The sequence below is a fragment of the Sinohyriopsis cumingii genome, unplaced genomic scaffold, assembly GCF_028554795.1.
Source record: "Sinohyriopsis cumingii isolate HCF-2022 unplaced genomic scaffold, ASM2855479v2 utg002917l, whole genome shotgun sequence".
NCBI classification, from domain to species: Eukaryota; Metazoa; Mollusca; class Bivalvia; order Unionida; family Unionidae; genus Sinohyriopsis; species Sinohyriopsis cumingii.
In genome coordinates, this window is record NW_028316337.1 from 336,722 (window position 1) to 359,096 (window position 22,375).

General features: G+C 35.0%; 1 protein-coding gene across 2 annotated transcripts; it reads left to right on the top strand.

Moving 5' to 3' along the window:
- The first annotated feature begins 523 nt into the window (after positions 1-523).
- LOC149769963 (uncharacterized) lies at positions 524-20,677 on the top strand. Of its 2 annotated transcripts, none has more exons than XM_089949611.1 (3): positions 524-609; positions 5,402-6,523; positions 15,627-20,677. In XM_089949611.1, the coding sequence occupies exons 2-3, from the start codon at positions 5,451-5,453 to the stop codon at positions 16,000-16,002; spliced, it is 1,449 nt and encodes a 482-aa protein (XP_089805737.1). In that variant the 5' UTR covers positions 524-609; positions 5,402-5,450; the 3' UTR covers positions 16,003-20,677. The 2 variants fall into 2 exon arrangements, with proteins under 2 accessions (XP_089805737.1, XP_089805738.1); XM_089949612.1 differs by having other exon boundaries at positions 524-586.
- The last annotated feature ends 1,698 nt before the right edge of the window (positions 20,678-22,375 follow it).

A 22,375-nucleotide genomic window follows, 5' to 3' on the forward strand; every position in this document is an offset into this window, starting at 1 on the left:
TTCTGCATAGTTTTCAATAAGGTATTTTGATCATTAAATGCTATTATTTATAAGTCTGTCCTGAAAGAACCAGGTTCAGTGCTGACTGTTTGCATTAGTTGATTTCCCTTGTCGTTCGCAGTGTGTGTGTGTGTGTGTGTGTGTGTGTGTGTGTGTGTGATAATAATAAAGTAATCATTAATCCATTCAAATATGTTTACCTCTCTCTCTCTCTCTCTCTCTCTCTCTCTCTCTCTCTCTCTCTCTCATGGCCGAGTAGTCTTTAGCAATAAAATTTACAGAATTACATTATCACGCATCCATAACTCTGCAAAGTTTAACTAATATACAGCTGCGGATGTCTGAAGTCTAGTATTTATAATACTCCGTTTTGATTCGTCCAATTAAAGAAAAGCAACTAAAAACAAATGTTTTATAAGTACACGAGATCATTTCATCGGTATGAAATTCGTTCCTGGTTAATGGTAATTATCACTTACAAAGATCTCTGACGTTTTGTTAGCATTTCAATCTTAGATGGTACCGGAAGCGGAAGTATGTCCCCCCGAAGTTGACGAATGACAGGGAAGTCGATTTCTGGATTTACGTCAGTGGAATAGCAATTTTGAAGTAAATTGATTTATTTTATGCGTGTGTTTTGAAGAAATTCCAGTTAAATTTAATTCAGCTTAATGTACTTAACCTAATAACACATCGATTAAAATTAGGTTGCTTTTTTTCCAGGTTGAATTGCCGTTACCATCTCGAAATGTGGCAATTCAAATGTCATTGACTCATATGTTTCGGTGCGCTTAAGCACATTGTCCACCTTCTTAAAACTACACCTTTTAAAGTGACACCTCTTGAACCTACATACTTTTTATAGTTATACATTTTAAAACTACACACCTTTTATAGTGATACCTCTTAAAACTGCACACCTTTTATAGTGACACCTCTTAAAAACCACACACCTTTTATAATGATACCTCTTAAAACTATACACATTTTATAGTGATACCTCTCATTACTTTATAATTTTTTTAATTTATTTTAGCAACGTATAGATGGCAAATGACTGATATATTCCCTCGTACTCTTCATGACTTGCTTTCAGCCAGGCGACCCCTTCTTGGAAGAAGTCTTTCATTTTTTAACACCATTACATTGTACATATGATCTAGTCCTACAACGTAAGACACATCACCCGATACTTTTTTTCTGGAGTGTGATGGGTGTTACTGCCTAAATAACGGGGCTGTGTAGCGTTTTGATGTCCACTAACAGTATAACAAAAGTCAAATTTTCAGAAATATCACACACAACTGGCAACCAATAATGATGCTTTTTCTACAAAGTAAAGTTATAATATTTTTGTCAGACTTTATTTACCCTGATGTCTTTTCTCTAATAAATTCAAATTCTCACAAAAGAAATGGACCTGTTTTTAAGTTTTGTTGGCCTAAACTTCAGTTGGCTGGAAAGCAATGAAAGCTATGAATGCTAATATTGGGTTAAGTTGAAATATTATTTTTTTAAAAACAAATAAAAAGATATTATGCCCATTAGAACTGTAAAGCAACGTTTCGTTTTGTTCAAGAAATATATCTGCCACATGAACCTACTTAAACACACTTTGGCATACCTCGACTGCTGTCGCATTGCAAGAAATTAAAATGTCTGTCATGAACATGAAAATGCTTCCATTTGCTAGTGTCATATTTTCATTCCACCAGGACAAAACCAGCATAGTAAGTATATTAATTACACATAAATTGGTCGAAGAGTGTCAGTATATGCTGCCCAATGTGTGAGATATTCCTGAAACTTTGACTACTCATTCTGATGTCAACAACATCGGAAGATGCTTAACATGGTCATTATTTGGATAGTAAGACATAGCACTAAAACAAAACCAACATTTGCAATGTCTTAGTTGTTCAGTTAAATAAATGATGAGCATCAGCACCACATAGAAAACTTAATAGGAAAAATTACATAAATTTAATGTAACATCCCAAAAGCTTTTCTTGTATATAAAAGTTTGGTGTTGGAACAGATTTTGTTGCAAAAACTAAATGAATTAGAGTGAACACTCATGATGATATTATAATAACATTGTTCAGTTGTAGTTATAAAAAAATATTACTCATTATTTTTCAATGCTTAATTGGTATTGTGAACCAACTTGTGAATGTTCTATTTTTAGAACCTCAAAGCTATTCTTTACAATTTATTTCTCTAGAATAATCAGAAGCAAAAGTCATAATGTTTCATTATTATAATTCTTACCATTATTAAAAATTAAAACAGAAATTGGTCTAAATTAGTTGAATATCTAAATTCTCTTGAAGAATGATTGAAAATTTACTGTTAGAGTAAAATTGCTTATTTGTCATAAAAGTTCCTAATACTTTCATTTAAATAAGCAATTATGAGAAGCCGAGTGGTCTAAAGCGCTCTCCATTATGGATCACTGCCATCTCACCTCTGTCTGCGTGGGTTCGAGTCTTGGATCCGGCCAATGTGGGTATGTGAGAAAGCTTTCCAGTAGCTCCTCGTAGGTCGGTGCAGAAAAATGGTGTTAAACCCCACAACAACAACAAAAAAGAGAAAACTGATCCCATTGTGAAATATGTTATACAAGTTTGATATAAAATTTTCCAAGTTATAATAAGAAAGAAACATCAGTATCAACAAATCCACATATACCTTTATAATTGTAAAAAGTGTTACTCATGCAGTTATTAGCCTATAAGCCAGTGGTGACTAGGGTTCTTTACTTGGCAAGAAACTAAGCCTATAATCCAATGGTGAATAGGGTTCTTTACTTGGCAGGAAACTAAGCCTATACACCAATGGTGACTAGGGGTCTTGACTAGGCAGGAAACTAAGCCTATAAACCATTGGTGACTAGGGTTCTTTACTTGGCAGGAAACTAAGCCTTTAAACCAGTGGTGACTAGGGTTCTTTACTTGGCAGGAAGTTTATAGATCAGTGGTACTTATTGGGGTCTGTCCTAGGCAGGAAGCTTAGCCTGTTGACCAGTGGTTTCTACAAGGCAGAAAGTTGGTTATTTTAAGGGGAGAATTAAGTGGCCAGGGATAGATATAGGGGTCTGTAATTAGAAGGAAATTGGACATTTTAGGGGAGAATTAGGTATCCAGAGGTAGATGTAAGGGTCTGTAATTAGAAGGAAATTGGACATTTTAGGGGAGAATTAGGTATCCAGAGGTAGATGTAAGGGTCTGTAATTAGAAGGAAATTGGACATTTTAGTGGAGAATGAGGTATCCAGAGGTAGATGTAAGGGTCTGTAATTAGAAGGAAGCTGGACATTCAGGGGGAGAATTAAGAGACCATGGATAGCTGAATAGGTCTGTATTAGACAGGAAGCTGGACATTTAAAATGGAGAACAGACCTGCAACTTATCCCTGTTTATTTGGGATCATCAACAATATTTGTTTAAAGCTCAGATAATTCTGATTTTCTTATTTCTGGTTTGAAAATAAATCCAAAGACCACCTCCTTTCACCCAAAATAACTTTTTGTTCCACAGAAAACATTTTGTTCTCCATACATACAACACTTATAGAAAACATAAAATGTATTTATTTTACTTTTAAAGTTGGAGTTCAATTGCCATTAAAAATGGCATTATAGATTTTTAAAATATTAAAAAATGTTTCTACGTGGCTGATGTAAAAATGCATAATGAATAAGGAATATAAACTATACCAAATTAGTAAGGCATGATACCCAGCTGAAGGCATCTGCAGTCAGTAAAATGCATGGTAAAAATATGGCAAGTAAAGCAACTGAATTGTGGTTTAACAGCAAAATTCTTTGATTTGGTCAACATTAATGACATAAGAAATTGCTTTTGGTTATGTAGATATCATGCACTGCAGTCATGCACTCAGGTAAAGGTCAAACTGATGACAGTCCACGTTAATTTCCAGTAATGATAACATTATTTAATATCTGTTTTATGCATATCCATTCCTCCATCATTAATGTGAACTGTCACTGTGACTTAAATTTGCTTCAAGCATTGACTGGAAATTCTGGTACCATCAAGATTTTAGAGCGGTAATAATCCAGCATATGCATAGTGGTTTCGACATACCCCTCAATAACTCAAACAAACTCACATTAAGTCATTTTCCATATACCACTCAGGTGGCCTAGTGGTTAGGAACATCCACCTCATCTGCGGGAGGTAACAGGTTTGAACCCCAGCCAAGTCATACCAAAGACTTATAAGAATGGTACTCACAGCTGCCTCACTAGGCGTTCAGTATTAATAAGGTCGTGTTATGACTGGTCGGAATGGCGACAGGATAAATGTGACTGGGTGGGACATCATGCTACATATTCGCGGCATGATGTTCCAGTGCCAAACATCGCTATAAACTGTTACACTGCAGACATCGTTGTGATATGACTGCAAGATGTTTAAAGCTTTGTTAAAAATCCAAAACACACACACACACCATTTTCCATATAGGATAGCATCTAGCTCTATTGTATCTTTGTCCTCTCTCTCTCTTTCTTCTTTCTCCATCTTCTTTATCAAAATAATCACATATTTGACAGGCAGATTTACCACAAAACACGTTCCTTCTTCTGGGATGTGCATCTTCAATAATCCGAATGTTTACATGGCATCCGATTTTCGATAGAAATAGCTGTCTGAGTATGTTAACAATCCTATGTGCTATTTTCGGAACTCCAAATTGATGTTGTCATCTGAAGTCTGACTTGGATTACCTATGCCCATCCAAATGTTTGATATGTACTTGATGGGGAAGAAAGATGTGATTTTTTGTGCAAGGACAGCACTCCTTTTGATGAAATTTTTTCTTCTTCCCATATTCAGTAGTTCTTCTTTAATATAAAAAATGTAGATAATATACATGGTGGAAATCTATGAAATGTGACTTGATTATCAGTACTTCAGTATTAGTGGACAGCTGATGTATTATTATAATTAAATGTGTGAATCAATGTCAAGAATTAAAATAATAATGATAACAATAAAAATATTAGTATTTATTATTGTTATTATTATTATTATTATTATTATTAACAGTGACATCAGGATATATTATTATTATTATTATTATTATTATTATTATTATTAACAATGACATTATATATTATTGTTATTATTATTATTATTATTATTATTATTATTATTAACAATGACATATATTATTGTTATTATTATTATTATTATTATTATTATTATTAAACTTAAATGTAAAAACATACATATTATTTGGGAATATTTGTAGCTTAGGGAACAAGAAAAATATACTGCTGCTGATGTGTTAGATTGAAGTTTTGTATTTCATATTTATTATAAATCCATTACTTTTTATTAGTATGTAAATTTTGCATATAACTTTCATTCCAGGTTACAGAAGTTTTTGTGACAAAGAAGGAAGGAAAAGGACATCTTGAGGATGACCTGGATTGAGGGTGTTGGTGATGAGGTTACTGTCTTCTTTGGCGTTGTACTTATTGTGCTTGTTATCTCCCTTGCATGGCTTTCCACAGGAATAAGGGACATTCCTTTAATTGGTGTAATTATCATCGAATTAACAACTCGAAGACGACGGGTGTCACAGATAAATAATGAAGGTACCCCAACTGTGCGGACATCAGAAGATTCCACTCCGGAGACTGATTCCTCCACTGGTGACATCTCTCAAACAGAGGATGCCAGTGTAGTACAGGAAGATAATGGAGTGCAAGGTCATCAAGTGCAAGAAGGTCATGTAGTGCAAGAAGACCATGAAGGTCAGGGATTGCAGGAAGAGAGCACTGAGATTGCAGAAGGACTGGATAATATAAACTTGAACGAGGTTAGAAAAGGACAGAATGATTCAGGAAAAAGAAGTAATAAAGTAATTGAACACAGTGGGGATTCAGTTGAGGATTTTAGTGAAGCAGATGAAGCCATTAAAGCAAAGGCTCAGTCACAGGAAAATAAAGAGAAAATGTTGAAAACTGAATTATCAGAAACTGAGCTTAGGCATAGACGAATGACATTCTTTGAGAAAGCAAACAAGTTAGGTAAAAATGAAAGTGAGTCATTGGATCATAATTTCATTGAAAGCAGACCTGCTAATAATTCACAGACAACAGGTGTGGATAATTTTTCTATATTGGAAAATAAACCAATCTTACTCACTGATTTTGCAAAAGATAGTTGCTCTGAATGTGACATGAAAATGGCTAGTTCAGGAAATGGAGAAAAACCTGTGACACCTGATTCTGTATCCCCTGTTGTAGTGTCAAAGGGCGATAGGCCTGTAATGGAAAATGAGGGACTAAGGCTGCAGTCAGAGAGAGAAGCTGAACAGCTTTCCACCACACCACAGTCAGAAAATGTGACAACTCAACCAGATGGATCCGCTGAAGAGAACATGATAAGTTCAGACTCCAGCATGATCAGGATTAGACTGAAATATTTCAATGACAGTCAGCGACTTGTGTCAGCCTGTCCAACAGACACTGTGGAAAACTTCAGAAGGTAAAACTTTATATGCCATGGCCACATTGTTTCAGGGGTATCAGATTGTATTTTGGTTGCAAGTCCATCACATTTATTTTAATGCAATCAATAAAATTCCTTATCCTAGTTGTGAATCAGACCAAGAATGTAGATGCCTTTGGCTCTAGCAAGATCCCTGTTGGGGTCAGATTCAAGGTAACTACAGGTATTACTGAAAATAGAAAATTTGTTTGTGTGAGATTAACTGAAGGTCTAGATCCTGGATGTCAGTCAGACTCTGTCCGACTGTGTTCAGATAACTTTTGCATTGCAGGTTCGACCCTCCTTCGAGTCATTCTAAAGGCTTATGAATTGGTACAAACAGCTGCTCACTTGGCACCCAGCTTTAAGAGGTTAGTGTTTGACTTGGTGTCAGGATAATGTGACTGGGTCGGACTTATGCTTCATATCTGTAGCATGATCCCCCATTGCTAGACATCACTATAAACTGCCACTCCGCAGACATCGTAGCGATATGACTGATAAGTTGTTAAAAATCCAAATCACACACACGCACACACACCTTTTGAAAAATCGCTATTAATCTAACAATCTGTTGGTTGTAGACCTGGAACAGTGTTAGAAAAAGTAGAAATTTTATTTTGTTGTGATATTGTCAGTTTTCTGTTGGGGATGTCTACCAGACCTTATTAATGTTGATACTTCTTATGACTTTGATCTTGTAACAGAAAGTGAAACCAACAGTTTAAGTGAGTTCAACAAACAATATATTTCTGTACATTACAAAGTAAAAATTGAAGAAGGACTTACAGTATTGTGAATTAAATCATGTCAGGGGCAGAGTGGCCGAGTGATCTAAAGTGCTCACCATTACAGATTACTGCCATCTCACCACTGTCTGCGTGGGTTCAGATATTGGGCTCAGCCAATGTGGGTGTGTGAGAAAACTTGCCGGTAGCTTCTCATGGTTCAGTTGTTCTTTCGGGGTTTTCCAAGGTTCTTTCTCCATCGTTAATACTGGCTGCCATGTATAGCCTATCTTGTGCTGAAAAATGGCGTTAAATCCTATAACAACAACAACAACAGTATTGTGATTAAATCCCAAATAATCATAAATGTCCTATCACATGTCCGAAAGCATAGAATTTTCCAAATGAATTCAAGTTGTCTTGAATATCCTGATGTACCACAGTGACGTAATCCAGATTGTCTTTGAATGAGATGTCAATAATCCCAAAGTAATGTTGTAGTGCAAAACATCAATGAGTGCTTTGTGATTCCAGTGTATAATTTAAATAAATGATTCCTCCATAATTATATCTGAACACAAGTAAATATGAGTGATCTTTAGATAGGAATACTTATTTCACTTGACCTGCAACACAACAGTGTTTTTTATGGAAATATCCACTAACCTGTAAACAAGGCCAGGTCTTAAATTTTAATTGAAGTAAAGGTCTTGCTTACTTCTTAGAATTATGACCAAAACCGGGTAGGCACAATCCTCAATCCTGCACAAAACATTAAGCACACAATATAGATAAACATGATACCTCCCCTCATAAAGAAAAGAAAGAGTAGTACAATAAAACTTTCTTGTACATAGTCATCAAAAATACACATGATGTTATAATAATTAATATTATATGGGAAGTTGTTTATGAATGACATTCAGCTTAATGAAACAAGATATATAAAAAAATAAGCAATATAGCACTTCTATACTCTTGAAAATGAATCTGCATTGAGATTATCTTTTCACATGATGTGCCTAATGTAAATGAATATTTCTTGCAGTATCCAACTCAACAATATCTGCTTTTTGTTTTTCATTTTGTTAATGAAAATAAGCAGGTTGTGATCAATGGATACAATAATCAGAGAAGGTGTTGAACTAATATTTACTTCAAAATGTTTCAAAGCCAGTATCCAAGCTAAATATTCTTTCTTGATTGTGGAATAATTCCCCATTGCTTGTTTAGTTTTTTAAGGGTAATATCACACTGGATGATACACACCATTTTTATCTTCTTGAATCAGTACTCTCCACCAACCCTCCATCACTTGCATCATCAGGCATTATGAATAACTGGCTGAAATTTTGGATCTGAAAGAACTGGTGCACTCAAAAGTATGGTCTTTAATTTATTAAAAGCGGTGATCAAAGAATTTCTGAATAGTTTCCAGATATCTTTGTAGGTGATGATGTCATCAGTAGATGCATTAGAATTATCAAGACCAGGTTCATTAAATGCTGGAATGTTGACAGAAAAATTTTCATGCCAGATATCATTACTTTATATTGATAAAGTCCATCTGGAGTTGCAAATGCCAACATTTCTTTTGCTTCTTCCCTAAGTGGCATTTGCCAGAGACCTTTTAAAAGGTCAAATTTGGTGACATATTTTGGATTTCCAATGTTGTCAATGCAGTCATCTATTCATGACATTGGAAATTAATCTCTTTTGATGATAGTTTACTGACCACTCTGGTGGCCTAGTGGTTAGAGTGTCTGCCTTGGATGTGGGAGGTCCTGAGTTCGATCCCCAGCCGAGTCATGCCAAAGACTTATAAAAATATACTAACAGCTACCTCTCTTGGTGCTCAACATTAAGAGGTTAGTGTTAGGACTGGTCAGCCTGGTGTCAGGATAATGTGACTGGGTGGGACATCATGCTACATGTCTGCGGCATGATGCCCCAGTGCTAGACATCACTATAAACTGCCACACTGCAGACGTCATAGCAATATGTAAAATTGTTAAAGCTACATGAAAAATCCAAATTACACACACACACATGAAAGTTTACTTTTCTATAGTCAGTTCACATACAGAAAGTATTATCTGGTTTAGGCACAAGAACACATGGTGTACTCCAGTTACTTTGACTTGGTTCTGTAAAATCATTCTTCAGTAAATATTTTTATTTCCTTTTTCAAACATTCCTGCTTGAGAGAATTCATACTGTTTCATAGGTATAGAATCTACAATGAAACCGTCATGATAGATTATATTTGTTCAGTTTGGAGAATCAGGAAGCAAGTGCCCATATTCACATTATAACTGTTTTAGTACCACTTTTTCCTTTTGGTTGTTGATGTGAAAGTTTCTTGTCCAGACAGGTGCAAATAAATTGATTGAATAATTAAAGGTGCTATCTCTACCAAATTACCCCTTTAACACATGCACACACATACATATACACAAACTCAGGTAACTGCACAAGCAGGATATAAATCAGGGATATCAGGGATTTCACCATCTATCCAATCAATCTTTAGATCCAAGTAGATTAAACCAAAACATTATCTCCAGTTAGGTTATAATAAATGAATACCCTCAATAAGTACGAAACTACTGCACCAACAGGCACAGGTCCTCAGGCTAAGTCTGATGCCAGATTGATGGAGAATATTTGCAAAGTTGCACTCTACTCCCTGAATAAAAACACTTTTAATAGAAGATTTCTCAAAGGCAGAAGAAAGAAATGTACTTCTTTTTCTTGAAAAAGGGTTACTAACCTAATATATCTGGTAAAATTAAACCTGAACTTGAGTGTAAAGGTTGTGAGTGTGCTCTGCCTGCCAGTTCTGGTTCTGTTAATCTATATTGCGTTTCCTTTCTTTCTTCATTATTTCTCTCTCTCTCTCTCTCTCTCTCTCTCTCTCTCTCTGCACTTTCCTGTATTCTCTCTTTATGTCCCTTTCTTTTTTTCTCTTTGCCTTTCTCATTCTTCTCTGTGCATCTGGATTTCCCTAATTTTTTTCTGAAGTAGAAGCTTTTTTTGATACTATTTCCAACTATTTTTTTTAAACCATAATTCTTTTTATTTCCAATTAAAAACAGATACAGACCTATTAATCAACCCAAAACAGTTTAAAATGTTTCTCCACCAAAGCTTAATCAAAATATTCCTTATCTCTTGATTATTAAAGAAGATTTTGCTTCAGATAGATATTAATGTTTGGCATTAATGTTTGGCAAGCTCAAGCAACTTGTCCTTTTTGAAAGGCTCGAACCCTTTTTAGGTAGACTTTAAAATGAATGTTTTCCACTTTAGATGACATTGTGAAAACCTGATGGTTTCACTGAAGATTCTTAAATATGTGAAACTAAAATCTTTATCAGGGTCAACAAAACTTCTGAAACAAAGTCAGTGTAAATTTTAAAAACAGGTTTTTGTTGTATCTCTGAAATGTTTTGAACAAATTCAGATCCCAGATGATCTCCCGATATCTGTTATGACTCTGTGGTCTTAAACTAAGTAACAGAAAGAAATCAACACATGTAGTAACATTAAAAATAATTTATTTACAAAGTGGAACTTTAAGAGGAAAGTACAGTATTATGAACTGAATCTCAAATAATCCTAAATGTTCTATTGCAGGTCCAAAATATAGTGTTTCTGATGAATCTCAATATTGAATATGCTAACATACCAATAGTGTTGAATGTGCTGATGTACCAATATTCTTGATGTATCCAGATGATATAATCCAGTCTGTCAAATCTGTATTGATTGAGGGGTCATTGCCAAGTGAGATTATTTTAAGGGCACAAATTCTAAAAGGAAGTTTCGCACATAGATTTAGATAGCAACCAAAAAGTATACAAGCGATTCCATCTCAGTATTAATGAGCAAGAGACTGGTCTCTTGAGTACAAGTATCTGATAGTTCCAAAAGGTCTGAAACTAAAGTGAAGCCCACTGTGAACTTATGAGTTAGATTTTGTCGAAATTCCAGCCCAGAGAAATTGGAGTATTCAAGGGGTCCCTGTTCAATTTCCAAACTGTCAAAAAGGAGAAACATGAGAGGATGGAAGTGCATCCTGCCAAGGGGACCCATGTCTGCTATGGAGTTCTAGATCCCCAGCAGAGATAGAAAATGACAAGCTGACAACATGGTTTTTACTATTGATTCATCCAATAGAGACAGGATCTTGTCTGCTCTGTCCAGAGGGACACAGAGAGACAGGATCCGATAGAGAAAGGACCTTGTCTACTCTGTCCAGAGTGACACAGACAGGATCTTGTCTACTCTGTCAAGAGGGACACAGGATCTTCTATATCTGTCCAGAGGGACACATACATGATCTTGTCTATTCTGTCAAAGGGACACAGGATCTTGTCTCTCTGTCCAGAGGGGCACAGAGAGGATCTTGTCTGCTCTGTCAGAGGGACACTGACTAATAATCTTTTCATGAGGAAATTCATCTCCACATAGACAAAACATTGAGAAGGACTATGTTCTGATCTATCCAGATTTGGCAGAAGACCCATCCTGGTCACTCTAGACCAAAAGTAAGACAGATCTAGTCTGAGGAACTCAAGGTGGCAAGTGTGGATCAATGAGTGGTCAAATTATTGTATGATTTGAATACCTTGTGACCTTAAATGTACTTTATTACTTTCATGACTCTTGTAAAGCTCTGGGATTGGAGGTTAGGACAAACAGCAGACCTAGAAATTGGAAGAACTCCCCATCCAAGCAAAATCCAGAGGTACTTACGGTGTGGGGAGAAGATATGGATATGATGGCATGCATCATGAAGATTGATCACAAGGTCTTATGGCATTCCTGACTGAGACTGTGGCCTCCATCGTCAAAGGGACTCGCCAGCAGAAATTTGTTTAGGGTAGAAAGATTAATAATTAGATGGAACTTTCTCCTTTTCTTGGAAACCAAAGGAAATCTGGGACTAGGAGGAACTAGAAAGTCAGAAGTTGATTGGAAGAACACAGGGGACATTACTTAGGAGGGATTTCTCGAAACCAGAGCTGGTAGCCATCTTTTATGACAGAAACGACTAAAGACATCCCTAAGACTAGAGTTGTCCTTCTTTCCTTTTGATAGGGGAAGAACCAGCAAACTTTTAGCTTTTTGATAGATTTTGAATTTTTATAGGTATTTCACATTAATTTTTGTAGGTTTTTGACAAAATTTGGCTGCTACTGGAAATTATTTACTTGAAAACTAGGAAACAGAAGCTTGTTTAAGCAAGACATCTAATAATTTTCATAATGAATAAAATCATTGCAAATAAAGGTGGTAATTTATTGAAAGACATTGTGTACCTCTATGGTATACATATTTCTAATATACATGGTAGATACATACATGGTATATACATGTCAGTAATGTATATGGTAGACGCTTACAGTATATGGTATATACGTATCTGTAATATAGTTGGTGGATACATATATGGTATATACATACCTCATATGTATGGTAGATACATGGTATATATATATATATATATATATATATATATATATATATATATATATATATATATATATATATATATATATATATATATATATAATCTCTAATGTTTATGGTATATACATATATACATATCTCTGGTGACCTAGTGGTTAGAGTGTCCTCCTCGGACACACGAGGTCGTGGGTTCAAACCCTGAGCAAGTCATACCAAAGACTTAAAAAATGGTAATAACAGCTGCCTCGCTGGGTGCTCAGCATTAAGGGGTTAGTGTTAGGACTGGTTGGCCAGGTTTCAGGATAATGTGACTGGGTGGCGAGACATCATGATACATGTCTTTGGCATGATGTCCCAGTGCTAGACATCACTGGAAACTGCCACTATGCTACAAATCCAAAACAAACACACATACACACTCTAATGTATATGGTAGATACATATATGGTATATACATATCTTTAATATATATCTACATCTATGATGTATACCTATCTCTAATATATATGGTAGATACATCTATGATGTATACCTATCTCTAATATATATGGTAGATACATCTATGATGTATACCTATCTCTAATGTATATGGTAGATACATATATGGTATATACATATCTTTAATATATATGGTAGATACATCTGTGATGTATACCTATCTCTAATATATATGGTAGATACATCTATGATGTATACCTATCTCTAATATATATGGTAGATACATCTATGATGTATACCTATCTCTAATATATATGGTAGATACATCTATGATGTATACCTATCTCTAATATATATGGTAGATACATCTGTGATGCATACCTATCGCTAATATATATGGTAGATACATCTATGATGTATACCTATCTCTAATATATATGGTAGATACATCTATGATGTATACCTATCTCTAATATATATGGTAGATACATATATGTTATATACATATCTTTAATATATATGGTAGATACATCTATGATGTATACCTATCTCTAATATATATGGTAGATACATCTATGATGTATACCTATCTCTAATATATATGGTAGATACATCTATGATGTATACCTATCTCTAATATATATGGTAGATACATCTATGATGTATACCTATCTCTAATATATATTGTAGATACATCTATGTTGTATACCTATCTCTAATATATATGGTAGATACATATATCGTATATACATATCTTTAATATATGTGTTAGCCTATATTTGTCAGTACATAAACATTTCCATTTAATACACCATTAAAAGTAATAACTGGATAAAATCACATGGTGGTAAAAGATTCTGGAAAACAGATGAATACTTCATGTACATGTTCATGTCATTTTTTGGGTTTGGGTATTAAACATTTGAGCACTGAAATATCTGCAATTTAAACTTTACAAACAATCAAGTAAAACTGTTTTTGCAATAGCTACAAGAAAGTAAACAGACTTGAAACATTAGAAATCTGTTTTTAGCTAATTTGCAAATAAACAAAAGAAATAAACTCTGTTGCCTAAATTATAAATGACATGAATATAAAATGTTAATGAGATCTTTACACTACAATGTTGTGATGCAGTTCATGCATATGTACTACAGTGTATTCAGCACCCCCAACCCCCCAGTAGGTTGTACCCTCTTCCAGTTTTAAAACGAAATGTGAAACAGAGGGTATCAAAATTGCATAAAGCTTAACAATTTAATTGATTAGTTCATAATTTTAATACCAATTGTCACCAAGGGAATCCTAATATTGTCCTTGCATATCAGATGAAAGTGATTTTCCCTGTTTAAACCACATCCATATTTTTTATCAACTTGTAGAATAAATTTACAATTCTTCAGACTACTTTTGTGCATATTTTTAGATTTGAGGGCCCCATTGTTTTGTTTTTAAATATTTTTGGAAATATTAGAACTAGAAAATTAAAAATGCCATATGCTGATGACATAGTATTGAACTCCTATGTATATGTCATCCAAAGACCACACCTCTTCATTTAAAATGAACTTTTCCAGGAACCAGAAAATGACCACACCTCTTCATTTAAAATGGACTTTTCCAGGAACCAGAAAATGACTATGAGCATACTCATCATCTGGACATATAATGCAATTAATTTTACTATTTGTTCTGTACATTTGTTTCTCAGTACTGACCTTTCCACTGTGTGACAATCATTACAAATCATATGTTAATCTAAAATACCTTCAAAGATGACTTCACGGTGAAGTTCTTGTCAAAGGTTGACCTGCATTTTTGTTTGAGAGGCTGGACTGTCAACAGAGCAGCATGTAAACAGAACACGGGTTTCACTTCTAGATTATCAAGACCTTATTACTCACTGTGCCCTGTTGCCAAAATACACACAGTAAACCATATTCTCAAGAATAAACAATTACCTTTAAATCCCTACCAAAAATGCATAAATATAACTCTTCTGTCACCACCAAAATGAGAGAAGAAAAAATGTTCTAAAAATAGACTAGAACTAGATTCATGGGTACTGAACTGGAAGTACTGATTGTGACCTTATTCCATTTGCATTGGAAACTTCCATTTGGTATGAAACACAAAGGAGACATTGTTAGGGACTGTATGCTGATAATCAGGGTAGAAGTTATAAATTGATGAATGAAATGACTTCAATTTTGTTCATTATTTATTTCCTTCATGTTTTTCATTTTTAAAATTGAAAAAAGGGTACAAACTATGTTGTGGTGGTGAGGGATGTATGTAGACCAAAAAACGAAATTTGGTAGTCCTGGATGCACATGCTACCTATTTTTTCACTCCTGACCTCAAACAGTACAATAGTATTTAGTAAAGTTGAGTCATGTTGACCTATGTAGACCATGTCTGTTATCAAACTATTACAATTTATTTCATTCTTGCAGGACCCACTTTTCTGTGGAATTGTCGGAAAACAAGCTGATCAGGTTCATCTTCAATGGTCAAGAACTTCGCATAAACTCATCCACACTTCAGGCATACAACATTGTGGACAACAGTGTCATCCACTGTCTAATAAGCCAGAATCCTTCCCAAACTGATGCCGCACACACTTCAGATGATGACTTCGGTTTTGACATGGGTGTATTCATGTTTCCTTTGTTCGGATTTCTCCTTGCCATCATTTGGTATTTCAGGTTCACGTACAGACAGTTCTTCAATGTGACCTCAACTCTTTCTCTCGGAGGAATTACCTTCTTATTTTTAGCAGCCCTCTGTGCATCTTTCCGTAGACGTCATGGTCATGAGCACTTGGAATAGTGCAAACAGAAAATAAGTTAGTGAGCTAAATAAGTTGTGATGGAATGCCGCTTTCGTTGTAATTGCTGTTGAATCCTGTTAATTAATTTTCATTCGCACTGTAAGAAATAGTGAATAAAACCAGATGGCCTCACAATTCATTTCTGTTTGAATTCTTTTAATTTGTTTTCAGTCATCTTATAAAATTGAATACTGGATAAACCAATGGTAGATTGATGAAAATAGTCACTATAATTCGATTCTGCATTGTAAGTGTACCAGGTATGCTTTAATAAATGTCAATAAATGTCTCGTCCATTATTTCCATACAGAATATAAAGTTGAATATACAAGTAAAACAAAGTTTTCCTACTGATGTGTTTTCGTCATGGTCTGTCATTGCTAAAAAACATGATTTCAAACAGAATCATGTTTCACATTAGTGCAAATGGAAGAAAATGACGGTCAGAAGACAGCATAATAGTTTTATCAAGCAGGTGTTTTTTTTATGGATTTATATCTGGACATGTTCAGAAATGCACACTGGCCGACTCCTAATCTAAAAGACTTTCAATATGATATTGTAGCACATATGGCTAGATGTCCCTTGTGGAAATACAACATATGGCTAGATGTCCCTCATGGAAATACAACATGTGGCTAGATGTCCCTCATGGAAATACAACATATGGCTAGATGTCCCTCATGGAAATACAACATATGGCTAGATGTCCCTCATGGAAATACAACATATGGCTAGATGTCCCTCATGGAAATACAACATGTGGCTAGATGTCCCTCATGGAAATACAACATATGGCTAGATGTCCCTCATGGAAATACAACATATGGCTAGATGTCCCTCATGGAAATACAACATATGGCTAGATGTTCGTCATGGAAATACAACATCATGGAAATACAACATATGGCTAGGTGTCCCTCATGGAAATACAACATGTAGCTTGATGTCCCTCATGGAAATACAACATATGGCTAGATGTCCCTCATGGTAATACAACATCATGGAAATACAACATATGGCTAGATGTCCCTCATGGAAATACAACATGTGGCTAGATGTCCCTCATGGAAATACAACATATGGCTAGATGTCCCTCATGGAAATACAACATATGGCTAGATGTCCCTCATGGAAATACAACATATGGCTAGATGTCCCTCATGGAAATACAACATCATGGAAATACAACATATGGCTAGATGTCCCTCATGGAAATACAACATGTGGCTAGATGTTCCTCATGGAAATACAACGTATAGCTAGATGTCCCTCATGGAAATACAACATATGGCTAGATGTCCCTCATGGAAATACAACATGTGGCTAGATGTCCCTCATGGAAATACAACATGTGGCTAGATGTCCCTCATGGAAATACAACATATGGCTAGATGTCCCTCATGGAAATACAACATATGGCTAGATGTCCCTCATGGAAATACAACATATGGCTAGATGTCCCGCATGGAAATACAACATATGGCTAGATGTCCCTCATGGAAATACAACATGTGGCTAGATGTCCCTCATGGAAATACAACATATGGCTAGATGTCCCGCATGGAAATACAACATATGGCTACATGTCCCTCATGGAAATACAACATGTGGCTAGATGTCCCTCATGGAAATACAACATATGGCTAGATGTCCTTCATGGAAATACAACATGTAGCTATATGATTCTCATGGCATTACAATCTGTGGCTAGATGTCCCTCATGGCAATACAACCTATAGCTATATGTCCATAATTGCAATACAACCTGGGGCCCCGAGTGGCCAAGTGGTCCAAAGCACTCTCCATTATGGATCACTGCCATCTCACCTCTGTCTGCGTGGGTTCAAGTCTAGGATTCGGCCAGTGTGGGTATGTGAGAAGGCTTGCCAGTAGCTTCTCGTGGGTTGGTGGTTCGTCCCGGGGTTTTCCTGGGTTCTTCCTCCACCATTAATACTGGCTGCCATGCATAGCCTATCGTGTGCTGAAAAATGGCATTAAACCCTACAACAACAACAACAACAACAACAACAACAACAACAATACAACCTATGGCTTCATGTCATTCATGACAATGACAATATGGCTAGATGTCCCTCATGGAAATACAACATAAGGCTAGATGTCATTCATGGCAGTACAACACATGGCTAGATGTACCCACCTGACAATACAACACATGCAGCAATAAATTGATTTTCCAAGGTGATTGAGAATTAGGTCCAAGAATTTTCTGGGCAATTCCATCAATTGCATAATTTTCAGGAAAATATTAGATCACCTGTGAACAATTTTCAGATGTAATTTGTAAAGAGTGAGTTCTGTATGATTCTGAAATTGCAAAGTCAGAGGCTGAGCATTTGTGCATGATAAATCCATAAAACTCCCTGCAGACAATGTTCTTTTTAATAAAGTTCTTTGACATTAATAGATCAAAGAAGAATCTGTTGTCTGGTGCTTAAAGTATACCACAATATTTATTCTACCTAGTATGCTTACATTGAGTTCTTTTGTTTCCTTTCTCTTCAAGAGAAGTGTATATATAAATATAAAATACTGTAAATAAAATTTGGTTTAGAGTTCTTCTTTTCACTTAAATTCTTGTATTGTCTCAGACAGAAATACCATTATGGTATAAACATTAATGGGTTCATATTTGTTTTTCCACTAAAATTTGTACACCACAAATAACTATGATTCATGATATATTTTTCTTAGTGAACATTTAAATACCGTATTCGTTTGTCTGCTTTTTAGATTTGAAGTTTTGTGCCATTTTATTTTGTTCACCTGCAAAATTTATTAGCAAAATATCACTTATTGGTCATTTTGTCTTTTTGTGTTGGATTTAATTATAAATTATCTTAAGTATTAATAAAAAAAAGCTCTTACAGAAATCTCTTCATTTTTATCCTTTTTAGCAGTGTACTATGGAAGTTTGTGTCTCAGCTGTGTTGGAGACCAACAGACTCCATCATGTGCAGTGACATTCAGACTAATAGACTCCATCATATACACTGATTTGCAAGACTGATAGACTCCACCATATACACTGATATTCGAGACTAATACATCATATACACTGATTTACAAGACTCACAGACTCCAAGACATCATCATATACACTGATTTGCAAGATTAATAGACTCCATCATATGCACTGATGTTCAAGATTAATAGACTCCACCATCTACACTGATTTGTGAGTCTAATAGACTCCATCATGTACTCAAATAGATCGATCATATTCACTGTTTTGCAAGATTAAGAGACTCCACAGTATACAAAACTGACTTGCAAGACTAATAGTCTCATGTACACTGATGCATGAGAAAATAATATGCTCCATATACAATGACATGAGACTAAGAGACTCCATCATGCATTGGTGAGAGAGAATAATACTAATGTTTGAGACTAGTTTACTCCAGCACAGACAATGATATGTGAGACTAACAGACCCCATCATATGCATTGATAAGTGACACTAATATCCTCATATGACGTGAGACTAATAGAATCCATTATGTATGCTGATGCATGAGACTAATAGACTCCAAAGCTGTACAATGATATGTGAGACTAATAGGCTCCATTATGTACACTGACCTGTAAAACTAACAGACTCTCATATACATGACATGTGAGACTAATAGACTCCATTATGTACACTGACCTGTAAAACTAACAGACTCTCTCACATACATGACATTTGAGACTGTGTGATATGGAAATCCCACCTGAGGGTCAGAATTTGGGAGCAAAAATCAAGCCCTATAAAATTATGATCCCAAGGGTGGATTTTATATTATACATGCTTATATAGGAATAAGAGAAATTATGTATCCCTTTGAATATGATGCGCAAAAATGTGAACACAAAATTTTAATGTTTATAACATTCCACTGTAAAAAGTTACTTAAACAGGAGTAGAAAAATGGTGAAAATCCATGGTTGACCATTGGCAACAAGCTTAAATAAGCTGGATACCCAGATATTTCTGGTTGGTCAGTAAATTATTGTGGTTGTCCTGTATCTAACATTTTGAAAATGTTACTGTCAAACCTTTCTCTGTATTGTGAAAATGTTACTGTCAAACCTTTCTCTGTATTGTGAAAATGTTACTGTCAAACCTTTCTCTGTATTGTGAAAATGTTACTGTCAGACCTTTCTCTGTATTGTGAAAATGTTACTGTCAGACCTTTCTCTGTATTGTGAAAATGTTACTGTCAGACCTTTCTCTGTATTGTAAAAATGTTACTGTCAGACCTTTCTCTGTATTGTGAAAATGTAACTGTCAGACCTTTCTCTGTATTGTGAAAATGTTACTGTCAGACCTTTCTCTGTATTGTGAAAATGTAACTGTCAAACCTTTCTCTGTATTGTGAAAATGTAACTGTCAAACCTTTCTCTGTATTGTGAAAATGTTACTGTCAAACCTTTCTCTGTATTGTGAAAATGTTACTGTCAAACCTTTCTCTGTATTGTGAAAATGTTACTGTCAAACCTTTCTCTGTATTGTCCAAATGTTACTTTCAAACCTTTCTCTGTATTGTGCACAGAGCCCTTATTATTTAAGTTCAGACTTAAAATTAGTTTCAAATGTTTACAAGCATTTTTCATATACATGTATTAAGTTTACATGCAATAAATATCTTCTGTCTTCATATAAAACTGTTTTTTATTTATTTTCATGTACATAAATTGTCTTGTTTATTTTATACATTGTTTTACTTCATTTTATCTGGTGCAATTTTTTTCCTCATAAACTGCCTATGAATGTATCATGCACATTACTTGATTTATTTTGGTAGCTTAAATTATCTAGCCACCATACGTTCCCAGAAAAAATAAAATGAAATTAGTCATAAGTATTTATCATTATAATGAATCTGCAAGGAATCATGAAAGGGTAATTACCTTTAAAGTCATTGATATCAAAGCAATATGACAAAGGTGCTCTACCTGATGGAGAGGGATTGCAAACAACTACAGTAACTACAGTCTTAGCATCTATCTGTAAAAGAATGGTGGCTAAAGAAAATGTAATTATTTGAGTACAGATTTGTTCATGTTGTCTCCACAGTTGTTGTTTTACAATACCCAAATCAATGCCAGAAAATGAACAGGCCTGTTATAGTGAACATGACATCTGGCATGAGCCAGCCCTAAATAACCTGATATGTCCATTATAGTGAACATAATATCTGGCTTGAACCAGCCCTAAATTGCCTGTTGATGCCCATTACAGTGAACATAATATCTGGAATGAGCCACCCCTAAATCATCTGATGAATACAGGAAGTAGGATTATTATGCAAGCCAGGTAGGTATCTAATTGCATAAATAACAACTGGCAGACCTAGCTGACCCATAGGCTGCCAATACATATTTTGATATTTAGTTCTACTGGCCTTAGACCAGAAGAGCTTGTAGGATGATCTGTTGTCCATCATCCGACATCCATCCATCTGTTGAAACAAGTTTGTTATTTATACTTCTAAACTGTGTGTGGGATTGCCTTAAAACTTGACACACAGAATCATCCTGCTGGATAGTTGGTCCTAAATGAAAATTGTGCTGCTCAGACATTAAGTATGGTCACCACAGTGGCCATCTTGAAAATCTTGCTACTTCTCCTGACTGGATGGTCATATAAACATAGGGTTTTCACAAAAAGACTTTGTACGATGTCTAGATAGTCCTAAAGAAAATAGTGTAGATCTGATAACAGATTTATTTAATTATGGGTAACACATACTGTATTGGGCTGATCTGTGAGACAAAGAATCCGAAAATGTCTGAAATGCATGTGAGATTAAAACAAATACTTAATAATCAAGCTGGCACAGATTAGGGCTGAAAAGATGCTAATCTGTTGTCTTCTCACCATTTTAAAAAATGGCTTTTAAAGTGAATTTTTAATACCTAAATGCTTGTATATAAGCCATTTATAAAGAATATGTTTATATACCTATCAGCTATTAATTGATGCAATTGATTTATCTACAATATCAGTCATACAATGACCTGAATTAAATGGTATTTGTTGATGGAAATACAATAAAATTTTCACGTTAAGTAGGAATTGTGTACACATACCCATGGAGTCTTGGTAGAGTTGGAAATTAGTGATAGGTAAATTTAGCAATGATTTGTTGCTGACATGGAAAGTGATACTGTCATGATTTTTGTTGATGTGGATAAAATATGGGATCACCTTTCTGCATGAATTTACTTCCACCACGTCGGTCATCCTGAAATCTTGTTAAGGAGGGTCATATCACCATTGGGTTTTCACTGAAAGACTTCTTAAAATATATGTTTGGTGCCAAATTAAATCATTTTGGCATCCAATATGGCTGCCACAGT